At 44.7% G+C, this 27,944-nt stretch overlaps 1 protein-coding gene across 1 annotated transcript in view; it reads left to right on the forward strand.

Moving 5' to 3' along the window:
• The first annotated feature begins 559 nt into the window (after positions 1–559).
• The window catches only part of RBM38 (RNA binding motif protein 38), a 37,314-nt gene continuing 9,929 nt past the window's right edge, over positions 560–27,944 (forward strand). The window contains exons 1-4 of the mRNA XM_063959044.1: positions 560–729; positions 1,293–1,537; positions 7,001–7,124; positions 8,087–8,141. Coding sequence (XP_063815114.1) covers positions 1,370–1,537; positions 7,001–7,124; positions 8,087–8,141 — 347 coding nt within the window. The 5' untranslated portion in view covers positions 560–729; positions 1,293–1,369. The remainder of the gene's footprint in view (positions 730–1,292; positions 1,538–7,000; positions 7,125–8,086; positions 8,142–27,944) is intronic.

A 27,944-nucleotide genomic window follows, 5' to 3' on the forward strand; every position in this document is an offset into this window, starting at 1 on the left:
CCTTTTCATGTGTCAACCTTTCATGTGTCGATCATTTTCATGTGTCGACCATGTGTCCATGTTGACCATGTCAATGTCGACCAATAGTGGTCGACCTAATGACTGTCGACCATAACATGGTCGACCATCTGTGTCCATGTTGACCATGTCAATGTCGACCAATAGTGGTCGACCTAATGACTGTCGACCATAACATGGTCGACCATCTGAACGGATACCAGTGCCCTGTGGGTATTTACTAAAGGCAATTCCTACCAAAAATGTATTTAGCACTTTATATAAGACTGAAAACTATATAGGAACCTCCTGGGTGTGTGACTGTACACTTTGCAAGTAGTAGACAAGATACTGTACTATTGATCTTGTGGTTGAATTCTGGGAGCTGTAATCCTGCTCTCCTTCGTTGTTGCGCTACTTACATTAAACAGAACTACCTATACCAGAATCCTTTGCAACAGTATAGTCGCGTTTCACAGCAGCAGCAGCAGCAGCAGCAGCAGGATAAATCAACGTTTGACTCATTTATATCCATGTATTCTCTTTGTGTGTGTATATATGTATAATGCGGTCTGCTGGCAGGGTATGCTCTGCTACGTACACAGACCCGTACTGTAATATTTACATGCATGTAGTGTCAATGACGAGTCTAAACGGCTTGAAGCTCTCCAGTTCCATTAGAGCTACAAGTCTCTGCATGAGCTGCACACTACAGATTTAGAGCCACATGTCGTAAGTGCAGCCTTTCCCCGATATGCTCAAACTAATTTTTTTGCTTGATAAATATGCATGTGTATGTCTTCGTTATATATATATATATATATATATATATATATATATATAGCTGTGTAATGTACTTTGCATCTTATTTGTTGTAAAAAAAAATTGGAATCGATATTTTGGTTTAATAATATAATTGCAGTAAAGGGTTAGTCGTGTTATTGCATTTTCACGGGGACTACAACTCCCATGATGCAACTGGCCCGTGTTGTGTTTTTTTTTTGTTCCCAGGGGGGGCGGGGTTGGGGCTGAGTACAAAGCTTAGAGCAATGTGTTAGCAGCAGCCTGTATTATATAGCCGACACAGCTCACAAGGAGCAGAGCTGCTGTTCAGCTGGTGTATGGGGAGCCCTTGCAATTGTTTGCCCACTGCTTGATACCCGCTGTACAACACAAAGTTCAACCAACTACCTCATTAGCCATTGCTGCAGCAACTATTCCTTTAACTATTGCTAGTCTTTTTTTAATTATTATTATTTAAGAATTGTCTCTGTTCTATTTGTCTGCCTATGCAGTGAAGTTAAAGCTTTGAGAAGAGGCAGCCTCTGGGACAATTTGGATGTTTAATACGTGTTTGTGAAGACCAGCCACCATGCACACAGTGCAGAAAGATACTACTTTCACCAAGATTTTCGTCGGGGGGCTTCCTTATCACACTACGGACTCATCCCTCAGGAAATACTTTGAGGTTTTTGGGGATATTGATGAAGCCGTGGTCATTACGGACAGACAGACTGGCAAATCCAGGGGATATGGTTTTGTAAGTATCTCTGATGGAGTAAGGACCTGCATCCTTGTTCTATTCCATTATTTCATGATTCCTTCTGTACAGGGATTTTGGACAGATTTGAAGTAGCCATAAGATTGACTGCAGGAAGGGTTTGGTTTCCAGCAGGTGAGGAAAGTGGTCCAGTATTGGCCTCAGCTGGATTCATCTCTGCAGTCAACATGTTTTCAAACAATTCCTCTACTGTGTAAAATGCAGCGTCAAAATCCCATAGTCCATGTATTGTCTCAGAGCTCTGTGTGATTGTAGCCGGGGCCCCTCCAGCCTGTACTTCAGTCCAAGGTCAGTGTTCCCTCTGCAGATGGACTGGCCTGGCTGCTTTGTGTCGTTGTCCTAAAAACACAAGTTTTGTTGCTAGTCTACACAACAGGTAGTTTCATAAAGAAACATGTTTAGTGTGATAACATCTCTAGAGAGCTGAGAGGACTTGCTGAAATGGCCATTGTGCAATGTTAATGACTGGTGTAACTGTGTGACACTTCTGATCTACAATGCCGATGAGCCACCTGTGTTTAATCTGCGGCTGCCTTTGGAACTTTCATTTATAAACCTCCAATAATGCGGAGTGGGAATGTATTCCTTTATTTGCCTGAGTCTAATATTAGTTGGATTTTACATGCTTACATGTGCTCTGTTACATGTTTCCATTCTAGCTACTAGTGTGAGGTGGAAGACTTTTTTTGTCCCCTTTTTTAAAGCAAACTGGAATATGCTTTATAGTAGATTTTGCGTCCTAGTTGTCCCTTCCTAAATGCCAGGGGGCTGATAAAGCGAAGGTGCTACCCTTAAAGTATTATAAAGTCAAATAGAAAAATGATTGTTCTTGATTCTTGATCACTGCACTTATAACCATTATGCTGTATGTGTCCAGCTCTGGAAAAAAAACATTTTTTATCTGTGTGTACGGACCAAAATAGCCTGTAGTTGCTCAAGACAGTTCACATTTTATACTCCTCCTAGATTTAAGTACAACTATTATTTATTACCTCCTTCCATTCTATTCAGTGAAGGTTGTGCAAGTGCTACACTCAAGTGTTTTTTCTTCTTTTTTTTTTTTCTTCCATCTATCTGCCATATCTACCAGTGGGGGCTACTCCTCTCTCTGAACAAAACAACTTCATACTGGAAGACTTTTGGCACATTAGTTTGTCTGGATATTTGGTTCATTTTATACATGGCACTGACAGTGTGAAGAGCTGCAAGTTGTGGCTTTCTGTCACTGTTAGTTACTCTTGTGCGAGCTGTTGCGGGTTGTCACCTAGGTTAGTTGCCCACGCACGACAGTACAAGTACAAAGCACTCTGTTCTTCCACTGTGGCCTGAACTCTGCCGTTTAATATTCAGCAATGCTGCAATCCTTGTCTAATACCAGAAAACATAAGACCGGGTGATGCACTGAACTCAGTGGCTGACTTAATGCCAAACTGGCACAAATGACTGTTGGATCATTTTATATTCTAGAAGGGGAGAAAAAAAACAAAACTTCTAAGCAGGAATAATGGCAGAATGTGCCAAACTTGGTGGCACATCCTGTTCTCTCTGGGATCAAATGGCATTGTCATGGAGCTCTAGCTGCAGTCTCTTATTATGCATCAATGGCGGTTTCCGTTATACAGCTAAAATAGGGTTTTGGGGTCTTCAGGGTTTTTTGTTTTCTTTTTCCAGTTCCCTTGTTGGCAGATTCTTTTGACTTATTCAAAACCATTTGCTGTACTGCATTCCGACATGAAATTAGAATGTGATGGTTTAAAATGTAAGAATTGCCTTGCTGGTCTAGTATTAAAATAACATGACTCAAGATAAACTAATGTTTGACATAATACAGTCTCTGTATTTGTGTGGTCCAGTAACTTTCTTAAACAGTAAATGGTAACTCTGGCCAAAATGTAATATTTTGCTTTCAGTGAATTTCTGTAACGTTTATAAGATGATGATTATTATTTATTATTATATTTTTATTTTATTTTATTTTTTTACTGAAAAGCAATAGGCTTCTTTGGTCATAAGTCAGGTATGTTTTCAAACTGTTGGAAGGGCCAGGAGAGTTTTGGAGACTTTGGGCTATATTTTTACTAAGCGGTGGGTTGGAACTAAAAACATTAAAGTGATACTAACATTCAGTTTAAAGCACGTTGAACTTTACACTGAATGTGAGTGCTGCTTTAAATTTTCAGCTCCAACTCAATGAGAAGTGGCAGTTTACAAAAGCCACTGTTTTTGTAAATATAGGTTTTGGAGAGTACCTTTTTTTTAAATGGGGGCTGTGGTTTTTAGAGGTCAAGGCATTCCAAGGTTACTCAAGACTTTCAGAAGGCGACTGACTTGGAGATATATATATATATATATATATATTTCCAGTTGGACTGGCCCACAGGGGTACCAGGGAAACCACCGGTATGGCCCACTCCTTCCTCTAGGGATCAGGTTCCAGACTGTGCATTTGTATTATACATGGTAGATATGTTGCATTACACTGCACTAAACTATTGTGTATTTCAAGCCTCTGTGGAGGCTGGCCACACACCCTTTTTAGGCTGGCCACACCTCTACATATGGGCCCCTATTACTGCATCCCCCTTCATGCCCCAGTCCGACACTTAATGTATGTATCAATATCAGGCACACTCTTTACGTATAGCCACCGGGGTGCCCTCCTAAGACCAGAATATACAAACAATGTGGTTCCCTGGTATGGACTGGCAAGTCTCTTCCAAAATTTAGGAACCAGGCGGCATGTGAATGAGAAGTTAGTTTGATTAGCCAAGTTGAAGTCAGAGCTTGCATGAAGTTGGGGTTTATTGTTGAAGAAATAATTTTAAACTGAATTTGCTCCAGTTGTGTTCAGCAAAACGTTGCAGGCTGGTTGTGAGAGCAGTATAGGGCGTGGAGCTGTGTGGAAAGGGTGGTTTGGTGGTGCAGACGACCCTTCCTGTTTTATTGGGAAACCACTTGGTGGAGTCAGGTAGAGTTTAGGAATAGATGGTTAACAATGATTCTTATTGCAGCTTCAGGCATAAAAGCTGAAATATTCTAACAGTTTTGGATAAATCGCTCCATTAGATCATTTTATAAATATATAATATATATTTAACCATTTTAACAGTATCTTTAAAAACAGATCTTTAGTGGTCTTGCATATTGGTAACTGTTCTGCTAATGTGGTGTGAGGTGGCTGTTGAGCTCATGGTACAATGCAGTTTGTTTCTGGGTTCCCTCCAGTGGCAGAAAGCATCCTTAAAGGGATCAGTAGGATTTACCGACTATCAAGATGCCGGCCGTAAGTATACCGGCAACTGCATTCCAATCGTCAGTATGCCAGCAGCGGGGTGGGCACAAATAGTCCCCTTGCAGGCTCACTGCTCTTGCCACCGATTCTGTTCCCACTCTATGCGTGTCATAGACGCCCACAAGTGGGAATAGCCCCTGTTAGCCGGGATTCCGGCTGTTGACATTGTCGGCGGTCTGTATGCTGACCGCCTGGATCCTTACTGCTGGCAACTCAACTGCATACCTCCTTAAACGTGGAAGGCATTCATCACATTTAAGTGATTTAACAAAACTGCCGTTTATATTACTGTGAAATATGCACCTGCTCAAACAATAAATTGGTTTTAGCTCCATAGCCTGCTATTCTCTTCAGTGGAATAGGACTGTAAATCCCAATAAAGAATACATTGGATAACCTTGTGTACAGCTGGCATTGCATACTTTGTTTTACTAGAATAAAGCCTCTAATTGATGTAGCAAGTTTGTGGCCAGTTATTATGACTGATTCAGCAGATTTCTTTAATTCTCCATTCCACTTACATTCCAACATTCAGAATTAAAATGGTTTGCTTTAGTGTAACGGTCAGACGTTCAGTGTTTAATAAGGTGGCCCGTTTGATAAGAACATGTAGTATTTATCACTCATACTGCTAGTCTGCTCTGCTGAGTCACTTAATTGAGGCACATTTTCACGCTTACATTTTGTTGCCATTTATAAAGTTCTGCTTGAGTACAGGTAGGGAAGCCAATCCTGGACCATTTTTTTTCAATCCCGAATATCGGGATTGAAAAATGGCCAATCCCGGGACACCTGGGATTGGCTTTTAGCTAGGTGGCCGCCCCCTCGCTCCGCCCCGCACATATAACTCACCATATACCGGGGACGAGCGGGTGTGGAACAACCTCTGATCGCTGCTGGTGGCTCCCAGCATCGGCTGACAGCGCAGCGTGATCTCTCGTGCTGCGCTGGGGAGCCGGAAGGAGGAAGCCGGGTAGCGTCTGAGCGTCCTGTGGACGCTTAACGCTGATCCCTCAATCCCCGGGATTGGCACTTCCAATCCCGGGATTGAATCCTGGCCATTTTTGGCCCTAAATCCTGGGATCCCGCCGATCCCGGGATTGGCCACCATAAGTACAGGTGATGCAGGAACTATGTTTACTTTCCCTAATGATAGTACTGTACCACGATCAATTGCTAGTTTGTGTACAGGGCCGTCTTAACAGCAGTGTAGGCCCTTGGACACAGCAATGCACTGGGCCCCCTACCCATCCTCCAGCGGTTGGGGTGGGGGGTGCTGTCAGTGGCTGCTTTGATGTCCCTTGGGCGGTAGGGGGTGTTCGGTCTTCCACTCAGCATGTAGGACCTGAAGCAGTAATTTCTGCTAATTACTCCTTTACTGCACAGATGGGGCTAAACTGTAGAAGGGGGCATTGGGCTGAATGAAGAAGCCCTGGTACATGACTTCCAGGGTGGTAGGGGGTGTTTACAGTATACCGGCGCCGGAATCCCGACAGCCGGCATACCGACACTTATTCTCCCTCGTGGGGGTCCACGACCGCCCTGGAGGGAGAATAAAATAGCGTGGCGCACCACCGTGCCCTCAGCTTGGCGAGCGCAGCGAGCCCGCAAGGGGCTCATTTGCGCTCGCCACTCTGTCGGTAAGCCGGCGGTCGGGCTCCCGGCGCCGGTATGCTGGTCGCCGGGAGCCCGACCGCTGGCATACCATACTACACCTGTAGAGACAAGCTGCCAGTGTTCACCAAAAGGGGAGAGTCACAGCTTTTGGATTATAGCCTCAGAAAAACTCTTAAATCAGACAGAACCCAAGATATCTGCCTGGGAAGAGCAATTAACAGGCTTGGACGGGGACCACTGCTTTCAAGTCGGATATCTCTGGTTCCCCAGGGCCGATTTTCAAAAATCTGGTACCCCTGGAAAGAGGGGACCCTCAGCTATCAGACTAGGGACCTTATATTCCTGGGGCCCTTGGGCAAGAGCCCATTGAGCCCATACGAAAAGACGGCCCTGTTTGTTTAGTCCACTCAGATGAGGTTAGCCAACAGCCAAGTAATTGGAGAATATCTGGCTAGTCTTATGTGGAATGAACACAGTAGGCAGTAGTTCCTGATTGTTCAGACAATGTAATAACCATCTTCTTTTTATTGCAGGTTACAATGTCGGACAGAGCAGCTGCTGACCGAGCTTGTAAGGACCCAAACCCTATTATTGATGGCCGAAAAGCAAATGTTAACCTTGCCTACTTAGGAGCTAAGCCAAGGAGCCTTCAAAGTGGTAAGAAGCACCCACCAGTTTTTTTTTTTTTTTTTTTTGCATCAGGTTGCATATAGTTGAATCAAGTGGTTGGCTCCGTGTGAACCTGAATTACCAACTCAAATGGCATGAATGATTAGGTGTATAGACTTTGTCTACAAACTGGCCACACTAATGCATTTGCTGTGACAGGAGTGGAACTTTTAAAGTAGTGGATGCTATTACCATGTCATACACAAATAGGAATGCAGCAATTTTGCAGGCTGAATCTGTTAATTCACTAGGAACTCATTTGAGGTGGCGAGTGTAACAGAGAGGTGTTCTATAGCGGCATTTATCGTGCTGCTATAGCTCTTCCTGCTTCGCTCCCGGAGTGCGGGAGAGAACTCCTCCCTTTGGCAATCTCTGCCAGAGCCATAGCGCAATTGGCACTTCCCACCTCTTTGTACATCTCGTTCCATTATACCAGGGATGGGGAACCTATGGCCCTCTAGCTGCTGTTAAACTACACAGTCCAGCATGCCCTGCAACAGTTTTAGCATGGCCGAATAGCAAAACTGTAGCAGGGCATGCTGGTATGTGTAGTTCAACAACAGCTGGAGGGCCAAAGGTTCCCCATCCCTGTATTATACCAACCAGTCAGTTTCTGACTCTCAGTATACATGCTGTGTTTGAAAAAGGTCAGTTAGGAGCTCCAAGCTTTAATAAATCTCCCCCTATTAGGCATAAAACCGTGGTTTGCTAGTAACAGAGTTGAAATGTATCCTAATACATTGAACCTGCTCTGCAATTACTGTTTACCGAGCCTAATGCAACTTGAACAAGAAAAAATTTGGTCCATGAACTGAGACAAACCATAGAGAGCGTACTACTACAGGCTACCTGCACATTTGATGCCATGATAATGTAGTGGTAGCAATGCTATTTGTCATGAGACCTATTCTGTTGGGACGATGCTTAGTAAATTTCTCCTATTTCCATAGGTTTGACGATTGGTGTCCAACAGTTACATCCCGCCTTCATACAGAGACCCATTGGGTAAGTTGTTGTTTTTGTTTTTTTTCCTTTAACATAAATTCTAAAATAATTGGTGATCGAGGGACAGCCTGTATATCGGAGAGTGAGCTGTGTGTAATGATCACTGTTTTATGACTGTATATTTATGACCGTGTGTGTGTGTGTGTGTGTGTGTGTGTGTGTGTGTGTGTGTGTGTGTGTGTGTGTGTGTGTGTGTGTGTGTGTGTGTGTGTGTGTGTGTGTGTGTGTGTGTGTGTGTGTAGGTTATTCTCCTTACTACTTTATCTCCCCCCCCCCCCCCCCCCCCCCCTCCTATTTTCTTTGTTAAATCTGTTTTTTTATAGTTTACCACCAGAGTACCTCTCATTGTGCCATTGATTTAGCAGATGTTGGGCACATGCCCCAATACTGACTGTATACCTTCAGGAGCTTTGCCATCCATTGGGCTCAGGAAGACAGCCGATTATTACTCTGACGCTGTCAGTCCCCCTCCTATAGACTCGCTGATTGTAAAGCGTCAGGAGGTGGGCTTTCTGCGTGGCTTACTAACACCCGACTCCAGCAATGTAGGCTTATGGCAAACACAATCCTGTTTACTATTGGACATTATTATTAACTTCTAGCAGACCATGAAATTCTTTTTTTAAACAGCTGTAGGAATAATGTAATTGGTACAAATAGCTGAATACCACAAAACTAAGTAAAACCGAAATGTAAATGCCACTGTTTGTCATACTTATAATCTCAGTACTTCATTCTGGAATAGGTTGGGTCATTGAAGCATTTGCCGCTTTCCAAACTGGTCCTTTTCCTTGTGTTGGCGGGGTTAAAAGTACTACAAGAGATCCTGTAAGGATTGTACAGGATATTGGTAAAACACAGTGTGGCACTTTCTAGAATGCTACCTAGTCTGTCTGGGTATTTATCAGATTTCCTGTGACTATAGGACCTCTGGTTTCGATGGCCTTAGATACTTGACATTTTGTTGCGCTCCCCCACCACAGTGCCTAAGCTTTTCTAATGGGATCGGGTTTAAATGAACCTGTTCTTGCCTGCAGACCATGCAGTCTCTGAAGACGCACAAGCCGTTGGAAATGATATCAGACAGATGTTCTGCGGGATCTCTCTCTCTGCCTCAGATAGTGCCCTATTGTCTGGCCTGTTTCAATAGCTTTTTGCTCCCCCCTCCCCACCCAGCACACTAGAAAAGTCCTCTAATTGGACACGGCAGCTGTTCTAGAAAGCACTGGTGATCTCTGAAAACAAAGGACCCAGTACAATGTCTCCATTTAACTCTTTCTGACTAGATGCCCTCTCCAAAGCTTGCTTGTTTTTCTCCACCTTGGGAGCGTAAATGGGAAGTGCCTGAGCAGTTATTACATGGTTAATTGTGCTGCCAGGCTATGGCGGGTTATTCCGAGCTGTTCTTATGTATAATTTTTGGTTCTAAAGGGCTGGGTGTGTCTTTTACAAAGGGAATAATATATACACGGACACAATAAAAAATAGACCGAGCTGGTGGGCTGCTGATGGAGATTGCTGCTCAGGGTATAATCTGGTGGATGTATTTTAATTTATTGCACAATCTAAGACCTTGAAATGCTGATTGAGATAACCTATAATCAAATTATTTATGTTACAGTTATGTTTGCGGTAAAGTGTCCAGTAAACCTAACAAAACAAGCAAAGCTGATATCAAATAAATGGCACTAACTGCTTTTTCTTTATTGTTTGTGTATATAAAACTCCCCTTACTTTACAGAATTTGTAGGGCATAAGCTCTTAATTTATCAATTCTTTATTAAGTTGAGAGGCTGCAAAAAGCTTAGCAGCGCTGCTCAAAGTTATTGCATTAGTAACTTTACTACATTGTGTGTTATCAATTAATCCAGACAGTTCTGATATTTGATATGTTGCTTCAGCATGAAATTTCCTGTTAAGTACTGAGAAACCCACTCTTATTTATTATTATTATTATTATTATCCTTTATTTATATGGCGCCACAAGGGTTCCGCAGCGCCCAGTTACAGAGTACATAAACAAATAATCAAGCAGGAAAACCGCAACTTACAGTTGACGACAATATAGGACAAGTACAGGGTAAATAAACATAGCTACATCAGCAGATGACACTGGAATAAGTATCAGGTGGCAGAAGACTGCTGGATTTGGTACAGTTGAATATTATTTGAGTAAGAAAAGGATAAGCACATGAGGGAAGTTGACTTACAAACTGACATACTGTATAGTGTGACGTTTTAATGTTTATTGGCAACATCTGTAACCATAAATGCATACTGAGCACTGTACAGATGTTGCCAATGTTTCTATGTCTAATGAGTATTTCTATTTCAAATGTCGAGGGTTATTCCAGTAAACTGTAATGCCCGTCCTAATAATCTTTAAGCAAATTAATATTTGAGTGGAGTTGGCCTCTTAAATTGTGCTGACATATTGGAATTTGTTCATTCGGCATGGTTATTTTGCGCACATTGGTTACTTGTAGTTCGGGGAAGCCAAACTAACAAATTATTAGACAAATGCCGCAACGCTTATTAAACAAACCCATTTAAAATACTGTATAAACAGGCTTTTTGAGTAAATCCAATTTTGGTACTGCATGTGCAAATTACAGTTTGAATAACTTTTTAGTGCAATAATCTTGGATATTGTATAATGACATTATTATTTTTAGTTGTTTACCAAGCAGTTTGAGAGACTTGGATTTAGTAGTAAATGCACTCATGGGTGGATTTAGTTCGGCGTACACAAATAGTACCTAGTACTCATTGTAAAGTATGTATGTTCTCTATCCGACAAGCATTGGATTCAATGGATTTGGCCATTCACGACAATGTCTCCCAGATGTGCCCATCTGTCACTCACAGCTGCAGCCGCCAGAGCCCGGGCAGTACAGGTGCAGCTCTTACCTGGCAGAGCTGCGGTAAGGCGGGCGCTCTCTCTGCTCCGTATAAAACAGGTGCGGCGCCCCTGGCTCCCTGTGCGCCGCACCCCCGGCTCCCTGTGCTGCTGTCAGCAGAGGTGAGCTGTGTGAGTGCCATACAGTGGGACCCGGTGCCTGCTGGCGCTGTGCAGTGAGGTCCTGTCTGGGGGCAAACTTGTGCTAGCGCCACATCAGCACCCATCCAGCCTCTGCTGAGTAACAGTATGTATTTGTGCTACCAATGCCAGGCCAAACCCGACAGGTTTGGCCCGTTCCCGACAGTGTCAATACAACTTTTTAAAGTCTGATTGACATTGTCGGAAACGGGACTAAAACCGGTCTGGGGTGGCCGCACTTCCGACAGTACACGCGGATTGGCGGCCCCCTATTGAATAGGTTGGAACCCCTTCCGACCTAAACCTATCAGAAGCTGACGTCTTTCCGACACTTATTGGGGGAGATTCAGATGTTTGAAAAGTCGGTTGGGTGTCTTTATTTTCCAGTCTATTAGATAGGAAAAACAGACTCCCAACTGACTTTTCAAACATTTGAATCTCCCCCATTGAATACACCCCTTAGACGCAAAGAATGTTTACTAAAAACACACAAACATACTACAATCTGTGAGTACAAGCCTTCAAGAGATTTCCAAGATTTAGGGGGATATCCAACAGACTCGGTTGGTGGGAATTGCGGGCGGATGTCTGCATTCTGATCGCCAGTCATGTCTCATTCCCGAACGCCGGGATCCCGACAGCCGTCTTTATAACTGCATCCTGTACAGACACAAACCTTTAAAGTTATATAATATAATAATAATAATTAATAATTAGCACACCCCTCCCATTTCTGGAGAAATAAATTCTAATAATGTGACTTATATGGCACATGGGATGGGCTTATGTATAACATCCATTACCCATGGGAGTTGGCCAAGTGTCTACTGAAGATTTGTGTAGGAAAAATATTTCAATTTTGGTCAACCACTGGGACTGCTACATATGTATGTTTAAGTTGTATTAAGCCATTTTATATTAAACCATGAGACCCATTTCCTCAGCAACACTATTATGGAAAATTGTAAACTAAAATTAGGAACTTGCGTAATCACTTAAGAATACTGCAAAGTTTTAATGTGAAAGGTATTTAGCACCCCTTTGTTAGCCATTTGTTTAGTATGCAAGTTCTTTACTAGGTTAGGGTGAAGACGACAGACCTGAGTTTGTAGCACACAGCCGAGAAAGCCAGCCCCCACCCCTTGCACAGAACCTCAGTAAATACTTTCTTATGCCAGGAGAAAGTTTGGTCTCTATTTATAGAGCTGGCCAGCTTATGAACTTCTTGATCCTATCACGATTAAGGGATTCAGTTTTAATATCAAATGCTTGTTACTGTAACAAAATGCATGCAGTAAGTCTGTGTACTGCAAGTAAAATCCCTCGCTCATCTGTAGCATGTAAAGCCTGACAATGGCTTACATCGGGTTCAGCAACTCCTTTTAGAAATTGGACACAGATAATAAAGATGATGTACAGGGTAATTCATCCAGAATCTTTATTGTCTAAACAGATCGTATATCCCTAGGCGATTAACATAGTACTGTGCAATACAAGTCCGCTCTCTTCCATCCACCTTGTTTTTATCACCATGAATTAATAAGTTTTAAAGAATTTCAAATTTGCTTCTTTGTGATGGCTTACTCTGCATAAGGCCAAGAAAGGAGAGGAGGCTTTCTCTAGTGGTAGGTGCCACTTGTAATAGCAGCTTTTGTGTTGGTTTCCTCTACTCCTCTAAGTCATTAGTTCAATGTGCGTCAAACTTTAGAAGACCATGAATGACTGTGAAACAGAAATCTGTCAAAAGACCAGAGCTGTGGCTCTTGCCACACACAGCAAAGGGCTACTGTAGTTTGATTTAATGTCTGAATCATATACATAAATAATTGTTTTAAGTAATGTGAGCAAGATGCATCTGATATTGTTCTTACTACATAAACAGGCCTATACCACATACCACCAAGAGACTTGTTTTCTAATCGCATTTGTGCCATTTGCATCATATTAAACGGCAACCCCCTGTGCAGTGACATACGCATCAGTAGGCTAATGTCTGGTTGCTATTGGTTACAGCAGTGATTTTCAACCTTTTTTAACTTGCGGCACACCGAACAATATTTTAAAATTTCTAAGGCACACCATCCGTTCCCCACGGGAAAAAAACTAACACATTGGCCCTCACAGTAAAAAAATAATCCACACATACATTGGCCTACACAGAAAACAATCACATTGCTCCCAACATAAATCTTATTGCTCCCCATATGAATTAGTCCCATTGCTCCCAACATAAATCCTTCTGCTCCCCACATAAATTATTCACATTGTTACCCCCATAAATCCTTTTGCTTCCCACATACTGTAAATCCTATTGCTCCCCACAGGAGAAATAAAATAACAAATATTAGCCCCTACCTGTCAGCTGTCCTACTCCTTGTCCCTCAGTGGCGGGGGTTGCTCATAGTGGAGTGCTGCGAATACTGAGCAGCGGCCGATCGGGCAGGTGTGGATGTGGGTGGGCAGGGAAAGTTGTAGATGCGGGCGGGAAATGGAAGATGTGTATGTAAGCGATTTGGCTGGCTGGATGGTGAGATGTGGTGGCCGTGACCTATGATGTCACACCACCTCGTCTTCAAGGCATAGGTCACAGGCAGGACACGACTGATCCTCTAAGAAGAGCCTGGGCGACACCTAGCTCTATAGGTGCAGGCAGCGACTCTGACTCCGCGGCACACCTTGCAACTGGTCGTGGCACACACCACACTGGTTGAAAAAGCTTGGGTTACAGTGTGTGTGTGTGTGTGTGTGTGTGTGTGTGTGTGTGTGTGTGTGTGTGGGGTTTACCAGTTATATTTCTCACAACTATTTCCCATTATGCAGATTCATTTCCATGTAAATACAGACATTACTATCGCACTTGATGGTGTATCACTGATGTCTCTGTGGTTACTAGTAAATAGAGTAACATTTTCCTGGATAATACAACCATCTTGTGCACATAGGGGGAGATGCATCAAATTCTTTTAGAGTGGAGAAGTTGCCAATAAAAACCAATCCACTTCTATCATTTTCTAGAATGAACTTTATAAATGCTAGCTAGCAGCTTATTGGATGCTGTCGGCAACCTCTCCGCTTGTTCATTTCTTTACTCTTTAGACTGTTTGATACATTTCCCCCATAGGTCCTACTAATTAAAGTGTACGGCCTTGCATTGTGTCCGTATGTTTTGCAGCTGAAAACACAGTTTGTATCCACACCCTGCATTGTGAGTGTTACCAGTCTGCTTCCTGTATGTAGCAGCCCTCTCTGCCTGTGATGTGTAAATAGGACTGTAATGTCGGTGCCTCTCTACAGCAGGGTGAGAATCCATTTCTGTTATCAGGAAGTGATCTGGGTCATCCTCTGAGACAGCTGTGAACTGGAGGAGACCGTTGCATGCAGAACTCCTCCTACCCCGGTGTCCTCTACACATGTTATGTACTACACCAAAAGGTGCTTTCTGCAGCCACAAACCCTCCCTATCTTCCTGTTACATTACAAGGTTTAGAGCTTAATGTTATCTAGGGTCGTTAAATGACCCAATGCAGAGAAACTGAAGGGGTTATTTTTGTAGAGTACTCTGCAGTACTGGTTTTCCGTTCTTGTACATGAAATATGTTTGAGATAACCGGCTTATGCCATAGTCCTTAGCAAAGTCTTAAGTAGAACTGTAATAGTAAAAATATGTAGTTTACATTATGAGTAGGTTCACTAGTAATAAAGCTGATCTCTGCTAGAACAGGGGCCCAAATGTATTAAGCCTTAACGAGAGAGAAAGTTGAGACGCGTAAGGAGTGATAGAGTACCAGCCAACCAGCTCCTAACTGAGTTAGTGAGGCTACTGTTTCCATGCTCTCGCTTACAGCGGTTAACTTTGGTTTAAACATGAATATCTTGTATTGGTGAATGTACAATAGTTTTTACTTACAAACTAAAACTTGAATAGTCCTAAATGGCTCTTTAAAAATATCTTGTCTGAGAGATAAATATTCTTGGTGACTTGGTAGCAACTGTTTTTGGCGAGACTTTGTTAGCTAAATATTTAGAGAAATTATGCTCTATAATGGGGGTGTTTTTTTTGTTTGTTTTTTTTTTCTCCCAAATGTTTAAGTAAAAAAACTCGACCTACTGTATAAGGTGTTATGCTTCTCCCTGCCCCATATGGTGAATGTAATCCTGTGTCTATTTGATCTACTAAAGTTGGCGTCTAGTATAGTCTTCTTCCTACAAAGAAGGGACCTGGAGTTAATTATTTACCTTGTGCAAAACCCTCTTCTACACACGCCGACCACGGGCAATTTCTTGATAACATACCTTTTTAAAATAGTCTGATAAAGAACCAATAAAAAATTATCATGACCAGGTTTGTTGGTAAATGTGTTTGGGAGCTGTCTACTATATCCTTTGTGTATGTGTGTATTTTTTATTTATTTTTTTGTATTTATTTATTTGTTTTTTTTTTTTTTTTTAAATCTTCTTTCTTTTTCACCGATAGTTTAATCTCCTGTCCAACCTGTGGATCTCCAGCTGTTATGCAACTACAAGTCCCAGTATGCCCTTCCACAGTTTTGCTATTTGGGAATGCTAAAACTGTCAGGGCATGCTAATATGTGTAGTTCAGCTGGAGAGCCACAGGTTGGCCAGACCTGATCTCGTGGCAGACCATCAAAAATTTGACTGAAATGTCTTCTCTTTATTTCTGGAGACTCAGCTCCTAGAGTAGCAGCATGTACTCTAGATTAACATTACAGTTATGCATCCTGTAATACCCATTTAACACTGCCAGCCTGCACACTGGTTTCATCGCAGGCTGGATCCAAATTATTGCTGGGGCTTCCCTCTGTCTGTGCTTGGAGATGACATCCTTTCCAAGCACTGGTGAGCTGGCTCTCCATAGGCTTGCAACTTGACCTGGGTCACCTGTTACAACCCTGCTAGCTACCCTGCTAGGTTTGATTCTTGGGTCACTGGCCCTGTGTTTTTTTTTTTCCAGGGACCCTTTTACATGGAGCTGCAAACCAGGATAATCTGGCAATAACCCTGGTTATTGTGGCAAGGTAAAAGGTGTATACATCAGAGTTTCCCAAACTCCTCCATTACAGTCCAGGTTTTAGGGATATCCATGCTTCATCACAGATGACTTTAGTACCTCAGTTATTTTGATTTGACGATCTGTGCTGAAACCTGGATATCCCTAAATCCTGGACTGTGTCTTGAAGACCAAGGTTGGGAATGCCTGCTGTAAATAGTTATTTAAAAAGAAAGAAAAAAAACCCCCATACATTTTGGAGCTGTGAATGAAAGTGCCATGTGTAAAGGAGACCGTGACCTATATTGAATGTTGAACATAATCATGTACAAGGTTAATTCCCCTATCCACCCAACCCCCACTATACCGTAATGCTCTTGTTGGTGGTTCTGCTTCCTGCTAATTACTACATAGGTACAGCTTTATCTGACTTTCTGGTGGCATGCAGACTGCAAGCACATTTGTCCCTGTTTACATACAAGGTTAAACTGATTATTTTCTGCATCATGTAGGTGTTACACTAATTAGCAGGGGGTTTACAGTTTGTAATCTTACAGAAGAAATACTGCAGCAAGACATCTGCTCTTTTATACTGGAATTGTAAACCTAGAGCACGGTGCAGTGTGTACAAAGATCCTGGCTTTATAAGCAAGCATGTCTTTGCAGGATGTGGGGACTGGGCCAACTGTCGGGGAGATCCTTTTACCACTGCCCTATTCCAAAAAAACAATGTAGTAATGCATATTCATGTTGCTTGTTCCCTACGTGTCTGCAAAGTGCATGGGAAAAGTTAGACTTTTACTAAGGATGTGGATTTATAAAGTTAGATATTCATCTTGGACAATCTCTGGCTGGCAAAGTTTGTCCTCGGTCATAAACAAGATGTGAGACTTTTCAGAGTAGTGCAACGCAATGGGTGCAACTAAAGGTATCGGAAGAATAAGGAAGTAGCAGTTTTTATTTGTGTGTGTGGGTGGTGTATTTTTTTTGTTTGTTTTTGTTGCAGTGATGATCAATTATGGTACCTGTTGGTGGTTTTAGACTGGTTCTTCATATGCCAGAACTCGAAGACAAAGATTATATACTGGCCAGATGCCCCACTCCTATCGGCCCATACCTGTGTATATACATACATACATACATACATACATACATACATACATACATACATACATACATACATACATACATACATACATACATACATACATACATACATACATAACTCCTCGATTAATGAAAGTGCTGCGCTGGTGCCCTCACATGTACTGCTTGTACAATAATATAGTTACCACCGTGCGGCACTCAGCTTGCTGTAACAAAGACTCTGGAAACCAGTTGAATTTAAACAACGTTTCAGTGCTCGCAAGCACTCTATTCTCTAACTCCGTACCATCAGTCAGTGCCCCAAGCACATGGTGGAGAATGTTCATATATAGTATTTCAGTGTTTCCCAAACATTTTGGGGCAGATGTATTAACCTGGAGAAGGCATAAGGATGTGATAAACCAGTGATACGTGCAAGGTGTTAAATGCACCAGCCAATCAGCTCCTAACTTAATTTACATATTGGAGCTGATTGGCTGGTGCGTTTATCATCTTGCACGTATCACTGGTTTATCACTTCCTTATGCCTTCTCCAGGTTAATACATCTGCCCCATGGTATTTCAGTGTTTCCCAAACATTTTTGTGGCACTCTAACAGTACTCACTGGCCGATGCGGGAGAGATGTGCTGAGCGAACCGCTCAGCACACATCTCTCCTGCCGCTCAGCACAGCGTGATGTGTGATGAGAGTGCGGAGGGGGGGGGGGGGGGGGGGGCTCATTTCACCCAGCGGGTGAAATGAGCGACCTGCTAGATTGGCGATGCGCGAGGCTGCGCATAGCTATCGCTGTAGGGGGTACACATGGAGCGATCAGGCTTAAAATCTAAGCAATCTAGTCAGTTTGCTTAGATTTTAAGCAGCGATCGCTCCGTGAGTACCCCCATTTAAGCAAATGTGACTTACTTAAGTCAGTTTAACCATTTTGTGTTCAAGCATGAAGTTCCTTAAAATCGGGACTATTGTGTTACCTTGAGGACCTGAGCTGCAGATTTATCAAAACTTGGACAGAGATAAAGTACCAACCAATCTCCTTCCGAAGCTTAGTACATAGACCCCTTTATCTCTCCACGCTTTTATAAATTTGCCCCCAAGTTTGGAAAATGCTGTGGTATGTGATCTCTCTCTGCAGGCGGCATCTATATAGTAAATGAGGTGGTTGCTTGATGTGTGAATTGCTGTGTTGATAGTTGTCGCTGCACAGAGTGTAACTTCCTTATTGTTGTGAGATTAAGGTGATGACTTTAACTACCTCCTCCTGTAACGTGTGGGTGTTTTGTTGTGATAAAAACCTGAGCACCTCCAATACCAAAACAGTGTTAACTATTGTGTATGTGAAGACGTCAGATTCCCAGAGCTTCCCAGGTTTATTATACAATTCATCTGCTGCAGCACCTGTCATTCTTTGTGGTCTCCCAGAATGTACTTACTCCTGGGGAATGTATAATTCTAATACACAAGATATATATCCTTATATCTTACTACGGATGTCACACAAGTCACTGTGAAAGTGTTACATGATGGAATGCACCCTGTGAACGTAAAACACACCTGGAAATGAGGATTACTTTACATAAGAAAGCGTTGTTCACGTTAAAACATATGTTTTATGACATGACCTAAAGTTGTACTACTTTTAAAATGTAATTAAGTCTCCATCACTGTTTTCTCATGACTATTAGGAAAAAAAGTTATATGATCAATCCCTATAGATTGTATACTTGTGAGCAGGGCCATCCCACCTCTGTCTGTTATTACCAAGTTTTATTCTAATGCTCTTATTTATAAAGCGCAATGGAACATGCTGCACTATATAAGAAACCATTAATAAATAAAGTGGTTACGTTTCACCTCTTCGGTCAGTAATAATAAGGATTCGTAGCCATCATTCACATGGTTTTTTGTCTCCATTAAACCCCTGATATTTGATACCCCTCCCCCCCCCCCCTTTTTTTTCTCCTCCGTATTGTAGGAAGAACATTTTAATTAGAATGTTTTACCACCACCCCTTGTGAAATTAATTTGGTAATACACAAATATAATATGAATTTTATATATTTCCACTTTAATTCTCTTACGTCCTAGAGGATGCTGGGGTCCATATTAGTACCATGGGTATAGAAGGGTCCACCAGGAGCCATTGGCACTTTAAGAGTTTAATAGTGTGGGCTGGCTCCTCCCTCTATGCCCCTCCTACCAGACTCCGTTTAGAAAATGTGCCCGGAGGAGCCGGTCACAGCTAGGGGAGCTCTACAGAGTTCTCTTGGTAAAAGTGTTTTATTTATTTCTTTCAGGTTTTTTTGTTTTACAGGGAGGCTGTTGGCGACAGCCTCCCTGCAGCGTGGGACTGGGGGGAGCCTGGTCCGCTCCGCGGGGTCCTGAGCCACTGCTCCTGCTGACTGGACGTTAGCTCCGGGGGGTCCGATCGCGCCCTGCCACAGGGGAATGCTCGCCCCAGCATCCGGCCCCCCCGCCCAGATGCTGAACATGGCGAGTTAGTCACTATCCCCCCTTGCAAGCGGGAACAGTGTGAAGAGGGCGGCTGTTAGGGCGGTGTACCTTGATGCGGCGCTGGGGGGAGCGTCCTGGGCCTGCTCCAGACCCCACACTGGTCATCTCCTGATGGGGTCTGCGGATCCGGGTCAGCCACTGTTCCTCCAGGCCAGTATAAGCTCTTTACAGAGCGGGAAGCCGGCACCATTGAAGGGGGCGGAGCTCTCCTCAGAGCGGAACCAGCAGTGTTCAGCGCCATTTTTCCTGCCTGCTATCACTGCCAAGTGGATCCAGGTCCCACCAGAATGGTTAGTCTCTCTGAGGGGGACCATTTCCCAGATTTGTGATAGTTGCTAGGACTGAGCACGCCACTCGGGTCCTCCAGTCATCTATGGTTGTTTGGTCTGATACTGCCTCCTCGGGGTCCCCTGCGATTCATTCTCAGAAACGTGCACTTGCAATGTTGCAGGATAACACGGACACCGACTCTGACACTGCAGGCGGTGACGGGGATGTGTCGACGGGAACGGCATCACTTGCCAAGGGGGTACAGTTGATGATTGCGGCTGTTAGAGATGTTTTACACATTTCGGACACAGCTCTGGAACAGGTGGAGGAGGCCTTCTTTACAGAAAACAAGAAGCCCCCCCCCCCACCTTCCCAGCATCCAAAGAATTAAACGCTATCTTTGAAAAGGCCTGGGAAACTCCGGAAAAGAAATTTTCAGCTCCCTAAGAGGGTTTTGGTTGCTTTTCCCTTCCCAGAGGAAGATAGGAAAAAATGGGAGTCCCCGCCGTTGGTCGATGACTCTGTATCTAGGCTGTCCAAACAAGTGGTGCTGCCGGTACCAGGATCTACTGCGTTGAAAGACCCAGTGGATTGTAAGGTGGATGCTACTTTAAAATCCATGTACACGGCTTCTGGGGCTATATTAAGGCCTACTATAGCCTGTGCTTGGATTGCAAAAGCTATTGCCAGGTGGTCTATCACTATGCAGGAAGAATCTGCTACGCTGGATAAAGATGAAGTTGATATGTTTTTACGCCATATTCAGGATTCTGCAGGGTTCCTAGTGGATTCCATGAAGGACCTAGGCTCCATGGCTGCGGGGATCTCCTCGGCTCACAGGGTGTCTCTGGCTGCGCCAATGGTCTGCGGATGCAGAATCCAGGAAGAGCGTGGAGGGCCTACCCTACACGGGTCAGGCTCTCTTTGGGGAGGCGCTGGATGCGTGGATTGCCACGACTACCGCGGGTAAGTCTGCTTTTCTCCACTCGGCTGCACCGGCTACGAAGAAGCCTTTTACACCAGCCGCATCACAGTCCTTTCGGCCCGCGAGGCAAAGAAGAAAAAAAAAACAAGCCTTCGTACACCTTCAGAGGTGGTCGTGCAAAAGGAAAGAAACCTGCTGCCATTCAGGTTCCCAGACCCAGAAGCCCGCTTCTGATGACACTAAGCCCTCCACATGACGGTGGACGGCTGGGCCTGGAGGACGGTCAAGTGGGGGCGAGACTCCGACAGTTCATCCACGTCTGGGTGTCGTCTGGTCTGGACCCCTGGGTCCTGGATATAGTGTCCAGGGGGTACAGACTGGAGTTTCAAGATCCCCCGCCTCACTGTTTCTTCAAGCCAGGCTTACCAGCTCTGCTGGCGGACAAAGCGATTCTTCTGGAGGCCATCAGAAAATTGGTGGTGTCGGAAGTCGTTGTTCCGGTACCGCCTCAGCAGTGGAACAAGGGTTATTATTCAAGCCTTTTCGTGGTACCGAAACCGGATGGTTCGGTACGGCCTATTCTGAACTTAGTCTTTGAACCATTATCTCAGGGAGTTCAAATTCAAGATGGAATCTCTGAGAGCTGTCATCTCCGGGCTAACGGAGGGGGAGTTCCTGGTGTCTCAGGCATACCTCAGGTTTGCGCTGTTGGACGACCACTATCCGTTCCAGGCGCTGCCATTTGGCCTTTCCACAGCACCAAGGATTTTCACCAAGGTGATGGCGGAGATGATGGTTCTTCTCCGCAATTAGGGGGTGAACATAATTCCTTATCTGGACGATGTCCAGGGAGAGGTTATTGCGATCCATCTCGCTCATGACACGGCTGCTCAGGAAGCGCGGTTGGATCCTGAACCTTCCAAAGTTTCATCTGGAGCCGACACGGGGGCTGTCTTTCCTGGGAATGATCCTCGAAACGAAGGTGCAGAGGGTGTTTCTCCCAGTGGAGAAGGCATTGGTGATTCAAACAATGGTCCGGGAGGTCTTAAAGCCTACCCGGGTGTCTGTTCATCAATGCATCCGCCTTCTGGGCAAGATGGTTGCCGCCTACGAGGCTCTGCAGTACGGCAGGTTTCACGCTCGTCCATTTCAACTGGACCTCTTGGACCAGTGGTCGGGGCTCTCACCTACACATGCACAAGAGGATACGCCTGTCTCCGAAAGCCAGGATTTCACTCCTCTGGTGGCTACAACTTCCACACCTTCTGGAAGGCCGAAGGTTCGGAATTCAAGACTGGATCCTTTTAACCACAGATGCAAGTCTAAGAGGTTGGGGAGCAGTCGCTCTGGGGGAAACCTTTCAAGGAAAGTGGTAGTTTCAAGAGTCCCTTCTTCCGATAAACATCCTGGAGCTAAGGGCCGTGTACAACGCCCTCCTGCAAGCAGCACATCTGCTACAGGATCGGGCTGTTCAGGTACAGTCTGACAACGTGACCACAGTGGCCTACATAAACCGACAAGGCGGAATGAAGAGCAGGGCTGCAATGTCAGAGGTGTCAAAAATCCTTCTCTGGGCAGAAAGACACGCTGTAGCGATGTCGGCAATCTTCATTCCGGGAGTAGACGACTGGGAAGCAGACTTCCTCAGCAGACACTATCTCCATCCAGGGGAGTGGGGCTCCCTCCAGAGGTGTTCGAGGAAGTAACCGCTTGGTGTGGGGTTCCTCATATAGAAATGATGGCCTCCCGCCTCAACAAGAATCTGGGGAGGTACTGTTCCAGGTCAAGAGACCCTCAGGCAGTAGCGGTGGACGCACTGGTAGCACCGTGTGTGTTCCCGTCAGTGTATGTGTTCGCTCCACTTCCTCTGATACCAAGGGTTCTTCAGCTGGTAAGAAGAACAAGGGTTCTGGCAATCCCGTCAGTGTATGTGTTCCCTCCACTTCCTCTGATCCCAAGGGTTCTTCAGCTGGTAAGAAGAACAAGGGTTCTGGCAATCCTCATTGCTCCGGATTGGCCGCGAAGGGCTTGGTATGCGGATCTGCTGGATCTTCTTCTGGAAGATCCAAGGCCCTTACCTCTTCGGGAGGATCTGCTGCTGCTGCAGGGGCCGTTTGCCTATCAAGACTTACCACGGCTACGTTTGACAGCTTGGCAGTTGAATGCCAGATCTTGGCTCGGAAAGGTATCCCGAGCGAGGTTATTCCTACCCTGATTCAGGCTAGGAAGAGGGTAACGTATAAACATTACCACCATATTTGGAAAAAATATGTTCCTGGTGTGAATCCAGAAAATTATCTGCGGTGGATTTTCAACTCGGACGTTTTCTCCTTTTCCTGCAAGCAGGAGTGGATATGGGCCTGAGATTGGGCTCCATCAAGGTCCAAATCTCTGCCTTGTCCATCTTTTTTTCAAAAGCAATTGGCTGTCCTTTCTGAGGTTCAGACCTTTTTGAAAGGGGTTCTGCACATCCAACCTTCTTTTGTGGCGCCAACGGCGCCCTCGGATCTAGATGTGGTGTTGCAGTTCCTACAATCAGCTTGGTTTGAGCCTCTACTGGAGGCTGACATCAAGTTTCTCACGTGGAAGGCGGTCGCTTTGTTGGCTTTGGCTACTGCTCGATGTGTGTCGGAATTGGGGGCTTTATCTTGTAAAAGCCCTTATCTGATCTTTCATGAAGACAGGGCAGAACTTAGGACTCGTCCGCAGTTCCTGCCTAAGGTTGTATCGGCTTTTCATATCAACCAGCCTATTGTGGTGCCAGTGGCTACTGACTCCTCAATTGCTTCAAAGGCCTTGGATGTTGTGAGGGCTTTGAAGATCTATGTGCAGAGGACAGCTCGTCATAGAAAAACTGACTCTGTTTGTCCTCTATGACCCCAAGAAAATTGGATGTCCTGCTTCGAAGCAGTCGATTTCGCACTGGATCAGGTTCACTATCCAGCATGCCTATTCTACGGCAGGATTGCCGTGTCTGAAATCGGTTAAAGCCCACTCTACTTGTAAAGTGGGTTCTTCCAGGGCGGCTGCCCGGGGTGTCTCGGCACTACAGCTTTGCCGAGCTGCTACTTGGTAGGGATCAAACACGTTTGCCAGGTTTTACAAGTTCGACACTTTGGCTTCTGATGACCAAGTTTGGTCAAGCGGTCTTCCAGGAGCCTCCATGCTCTCCCTCCCATTCTGGGAGCTTTGGTACATCCCCATGCTACTAATATGGACCCCAGTATCCTCTAGGACGTAAGAGAAAATAGGATTTTAATTACCTGAAACTGTAAATCCTTTTCTTGTAGTCCGTAGAGGATGCTGGGCGCCTACCCAGCACTTCGTTTTCATGCTTTGGTTTTATAGTTCAGTTCTACCTGGTTCCTAGGTAAGTTCTGCATTGTTTACTGTTTCAGTACTGTTTCAGCTGTTGCTGGGTTTTTCCGGCTTGTTAGCCAGGGTTGTCTGTTGTGTGAGCTGGTATGTATCTCGCCACTATCTGTGTATTTCCTTCTCTCGAAGTATGTTGTCTCCTCGGGCACAGTTTTCTAGACGGAGTCTGGTAGGAGGAGCCAGCGCACACTATTAAACTCTTAAAGCGCCAATTGCTCCTGGTAGACCCGTCTGTACCCCATGGTACTAATATGGACCCCAGCATCCTCTACGGACTACGAGAAAAGGATTTACCGTTTCAGGTAATTAAAATCCTATTTATTCATGTTTTACTCTGTTTAGGACCCCACTAACCACTGTATGTGGCAAATAATTTTGTTAAGGAAGGTAAAATGGGATTAAATATGTTGAAGGAATGTATATGAAGGGGTCCACTAAACCAAGTGATTTGCTTTATAATTGTTAGTGAATAGTGCAATTTGCTTCATGTGGGATAGGGTAGACCTGTATGGTCCTCGAGGCACATTAACAGTCCAAGTTTTAAGGATAGCCATAACTGAGCACAGATGACTTAGGGGTCTATGTACTAAGCCTTGGAGAGAAATAAAGTACCAACCAATCAGCTTCTGACGGTCATGAATTGGAAAGGTGATAGGAGCTGATTGTCTGGCGCACCATTTATCAGTTAATTATTTCACTTGTGATTCTGTGAGGAGACCTGCAGAACTTGCACTGTGTGGGGTAATGAGGACCGAGTTTGCAGACCTATACTGTAAAAGATCTAGGGCTAGATGCATCATCGCTTAGAAAGTGATAAAATGGAGAGAGTGAAAAAGTACCAGCCAATCAGCTCCTAACTGACATTTTTCAAACACAGCCTGTGACATGGCAGTTAGGAGCTGATTGGCTGGTACTTTTTCACTCTCTCCATTTTATCACTTTCCAAGCGATGAGGCATCTGGCCCCTAATATTTGCAGTATTTGCCCACTTTGTTAATATATGTGACAAGTGCATGGTGATTAGCATATAGTAAGTATTATAAATGAGGAAATATATATTTTAAAAAAATAGTATAACTAGTAAAGTGGTATCTAAGCAGGCTGTGATTCACAGATAAATCAGCCTAGTAAGATGGTTGTAGTTAAATAGCTGCCTGTATATAGCTGTCAGTTTGAGGATCACCCCTGTGCCCTGGGCCTAGTAGGCTGTGACTGTGGGGTTTATTTACTAAAGGCCAGTACTCACCGGCAGATCTGGGGAGAGATGTGTGCTGAGCGTGCAGGGGGGCGCTCATTTCACCCAGCGGGTGAAGTGAGCGACCTGCTAGATTGGCCTGCATGCAGGCCAATCTAGCACCAGCGATAGCCCCGCGCATCGCTATCGCTGTGAGGGGTACACACGGAGTGATCGCTGCTTAAAATCTAAGCAAACTGACTAGATCGTTGCTTAAAATCTAAGCAGATTGCTTAGATTTTAATCAGTGATTGCTCCGTGAGTACCCCTCTTAAGACTTCAATGGAGATAAAGTGGAAGGTGATAAAGTACCAGCCAATCGGCTCCTAACTGTCATTTTTCAATCCCAGCCTGTGGCATGGCTGTTTGGTTGTTACTTTATCTCCGTCCCTCCCTTTATCTCCGTCCCTCCCTTTATCTCCGTCCCTCCCTTTATCTCCATTGAAGGCTAATACTCCTTTTCCACTAGCTAGCACGGGTCGCAGCCGGGAGCCTGACACGGCTGCGACCCGTGCTAAAGCCCCCTTCTACACTGCGCTCACCAACCCGGCATATTGCCGGGTTGGTGACGCGGCAGGTGCGGCGCTGGGAGATCACATGATCTCCCAGCGCCGCCCTTCCATACACTGTGAACAGGAGCGACACGGCTTCCGTTTACACTGCACAGCTTACCGGTTTGAACTAATGTTCAACACGGTAAGCTACCCAGGTAGGATTCCCGGATCACTTGATCCGGGAATTTGCAAGGGGGGGGGGGGGCGGCGTTTTCACTAGAAGAAAACACGGGTAAATGCGCGCCCCCACGTATTTACCTGTGTTTTTAGAGCTAGTGGAAAAGGGGTATTAGTAATACCCCTTTCACATCGCACAAATAACCCGGTATCGACACGGCATATTGCCGTGTCGACACGGGTCAGTGTGCGATGTGAAAGCACTTTCCAAGAATTAGCGGGTCGTCTGACCTGGTAATTCAACCCGGTATAAAAGAAGGATTATACCCGGGTTGAATACCGGGTCAGGTGCAGTGTGAATGGGAGCCGCGTCGATGCGACACGGTTCCCTTTCACAGCATAGGGAGAGGCTGCGCAGGAGATGAGCTCATCTCCCAGCGCCGCCTCCACCCTCGCCCATTGCTGCTGCTGTGCCACCCCCCCCCCCCCCCCCCCCCCACGCTGCTATGGCAACCGACCCGGTATTTTGCCGGTCGGAAAGCCAGCAAAGGAGCGCAAATGCCGGAGATCCCACCCGGTAAGGACACGTTTCTTTCACCGGGTGGGATCCGGCATTTGCGATCTGAATGCGGTATAAATAGACCCCTATGTGTGTTGGGGGGGGGGGGGCTAGCAATTTATATGGTGACTGAACTGCAGAACACCACTTCTGACACCTTGTGCTCTATTTCCTTATCCTCTTATTAGCCATTTTTAGGGTTCAGTGATCTTTGTTCTTCTACATGGCTGAAGTGTGCTACTATTGTGGTGGTTTTCTTATTGTCCTGCTTTTGGATTCCTTAACTAGCCTGCATCTGCAAGCACAAATATGGTCCCCTCCTCCACTTCTCACACTGACTACATCAGAGCCAAAATAGATAAAGGTCCCTCTATACAAACATTCTCAAACACTGGATGGGCTACAGACAAAGAGTGTGCAACCAATTTCCATATACTGTAAGCCAACTAAAAATAAATCTGTAGTGTAGATGTGTGGGCTCTGTCAAACATCCCCACCCCAATCTGCCAAAATGCTGATTTCTGGCTTCCAGGCCATGCAGTTTGGGAATAGAAAAGTGGTCTCTTACAAGGGAGGAACATGAGGGATGTTTATGAAGCGTTTATGCGCGGTAACTCATAGCAACCAATTATAAATACTACTAGAAAAGACAATCTTTCAGTGCACCAGGTTATATAGATAAAGGAGTCCTTTGTGACACCAGATACAAGATCCCAAGGTAGAGCGAACCTATTTGAGTCTGTTATTTAGGAGGAGATGGTTGATCAGCTAAGTGCCAGATGTGCTAGATACATGTATTAAAGCCGTTGCAGTAGTGAAAAAATCACTATTTTCTTTTGTCTCTGCATACGTGCTGAAATCACCATTGTCAGATGGTTATATGGGACTGTATTGCAGGAGCTATTATTAAAAAAAAAAAACCTGATAATCCCACTTTGTAGCTTGCGGTATGTTTTGGGTTTTTTATTTATTTTTAACGTAGCGCCAGGATTCCAGTGTTGCCTGTCTGGGTGCATCATCACACATGCTCAGTGTGGGTGCGCCCTGAGATATTACAGACCTCATTTTGTGTCCAAATAATATATTCCACCATTATAGAGCTGAA

This window comes from Pseudophryne corroboree, chromosome 3 (assembly GCF_028390025.1).
Source record: "Pseudophryne corroboree isolate aPseCor3 chromosome 3, aPseCor3.hap2, whole genome shotgun sequence".
In the NCBI taxonomy this organism is placed as follows: Eukaryota; Metazoa; Chordata; class Amphibia; order Anura; family Myobatrachidae; genus Pseudophryne; species Pseudophryne corroboree.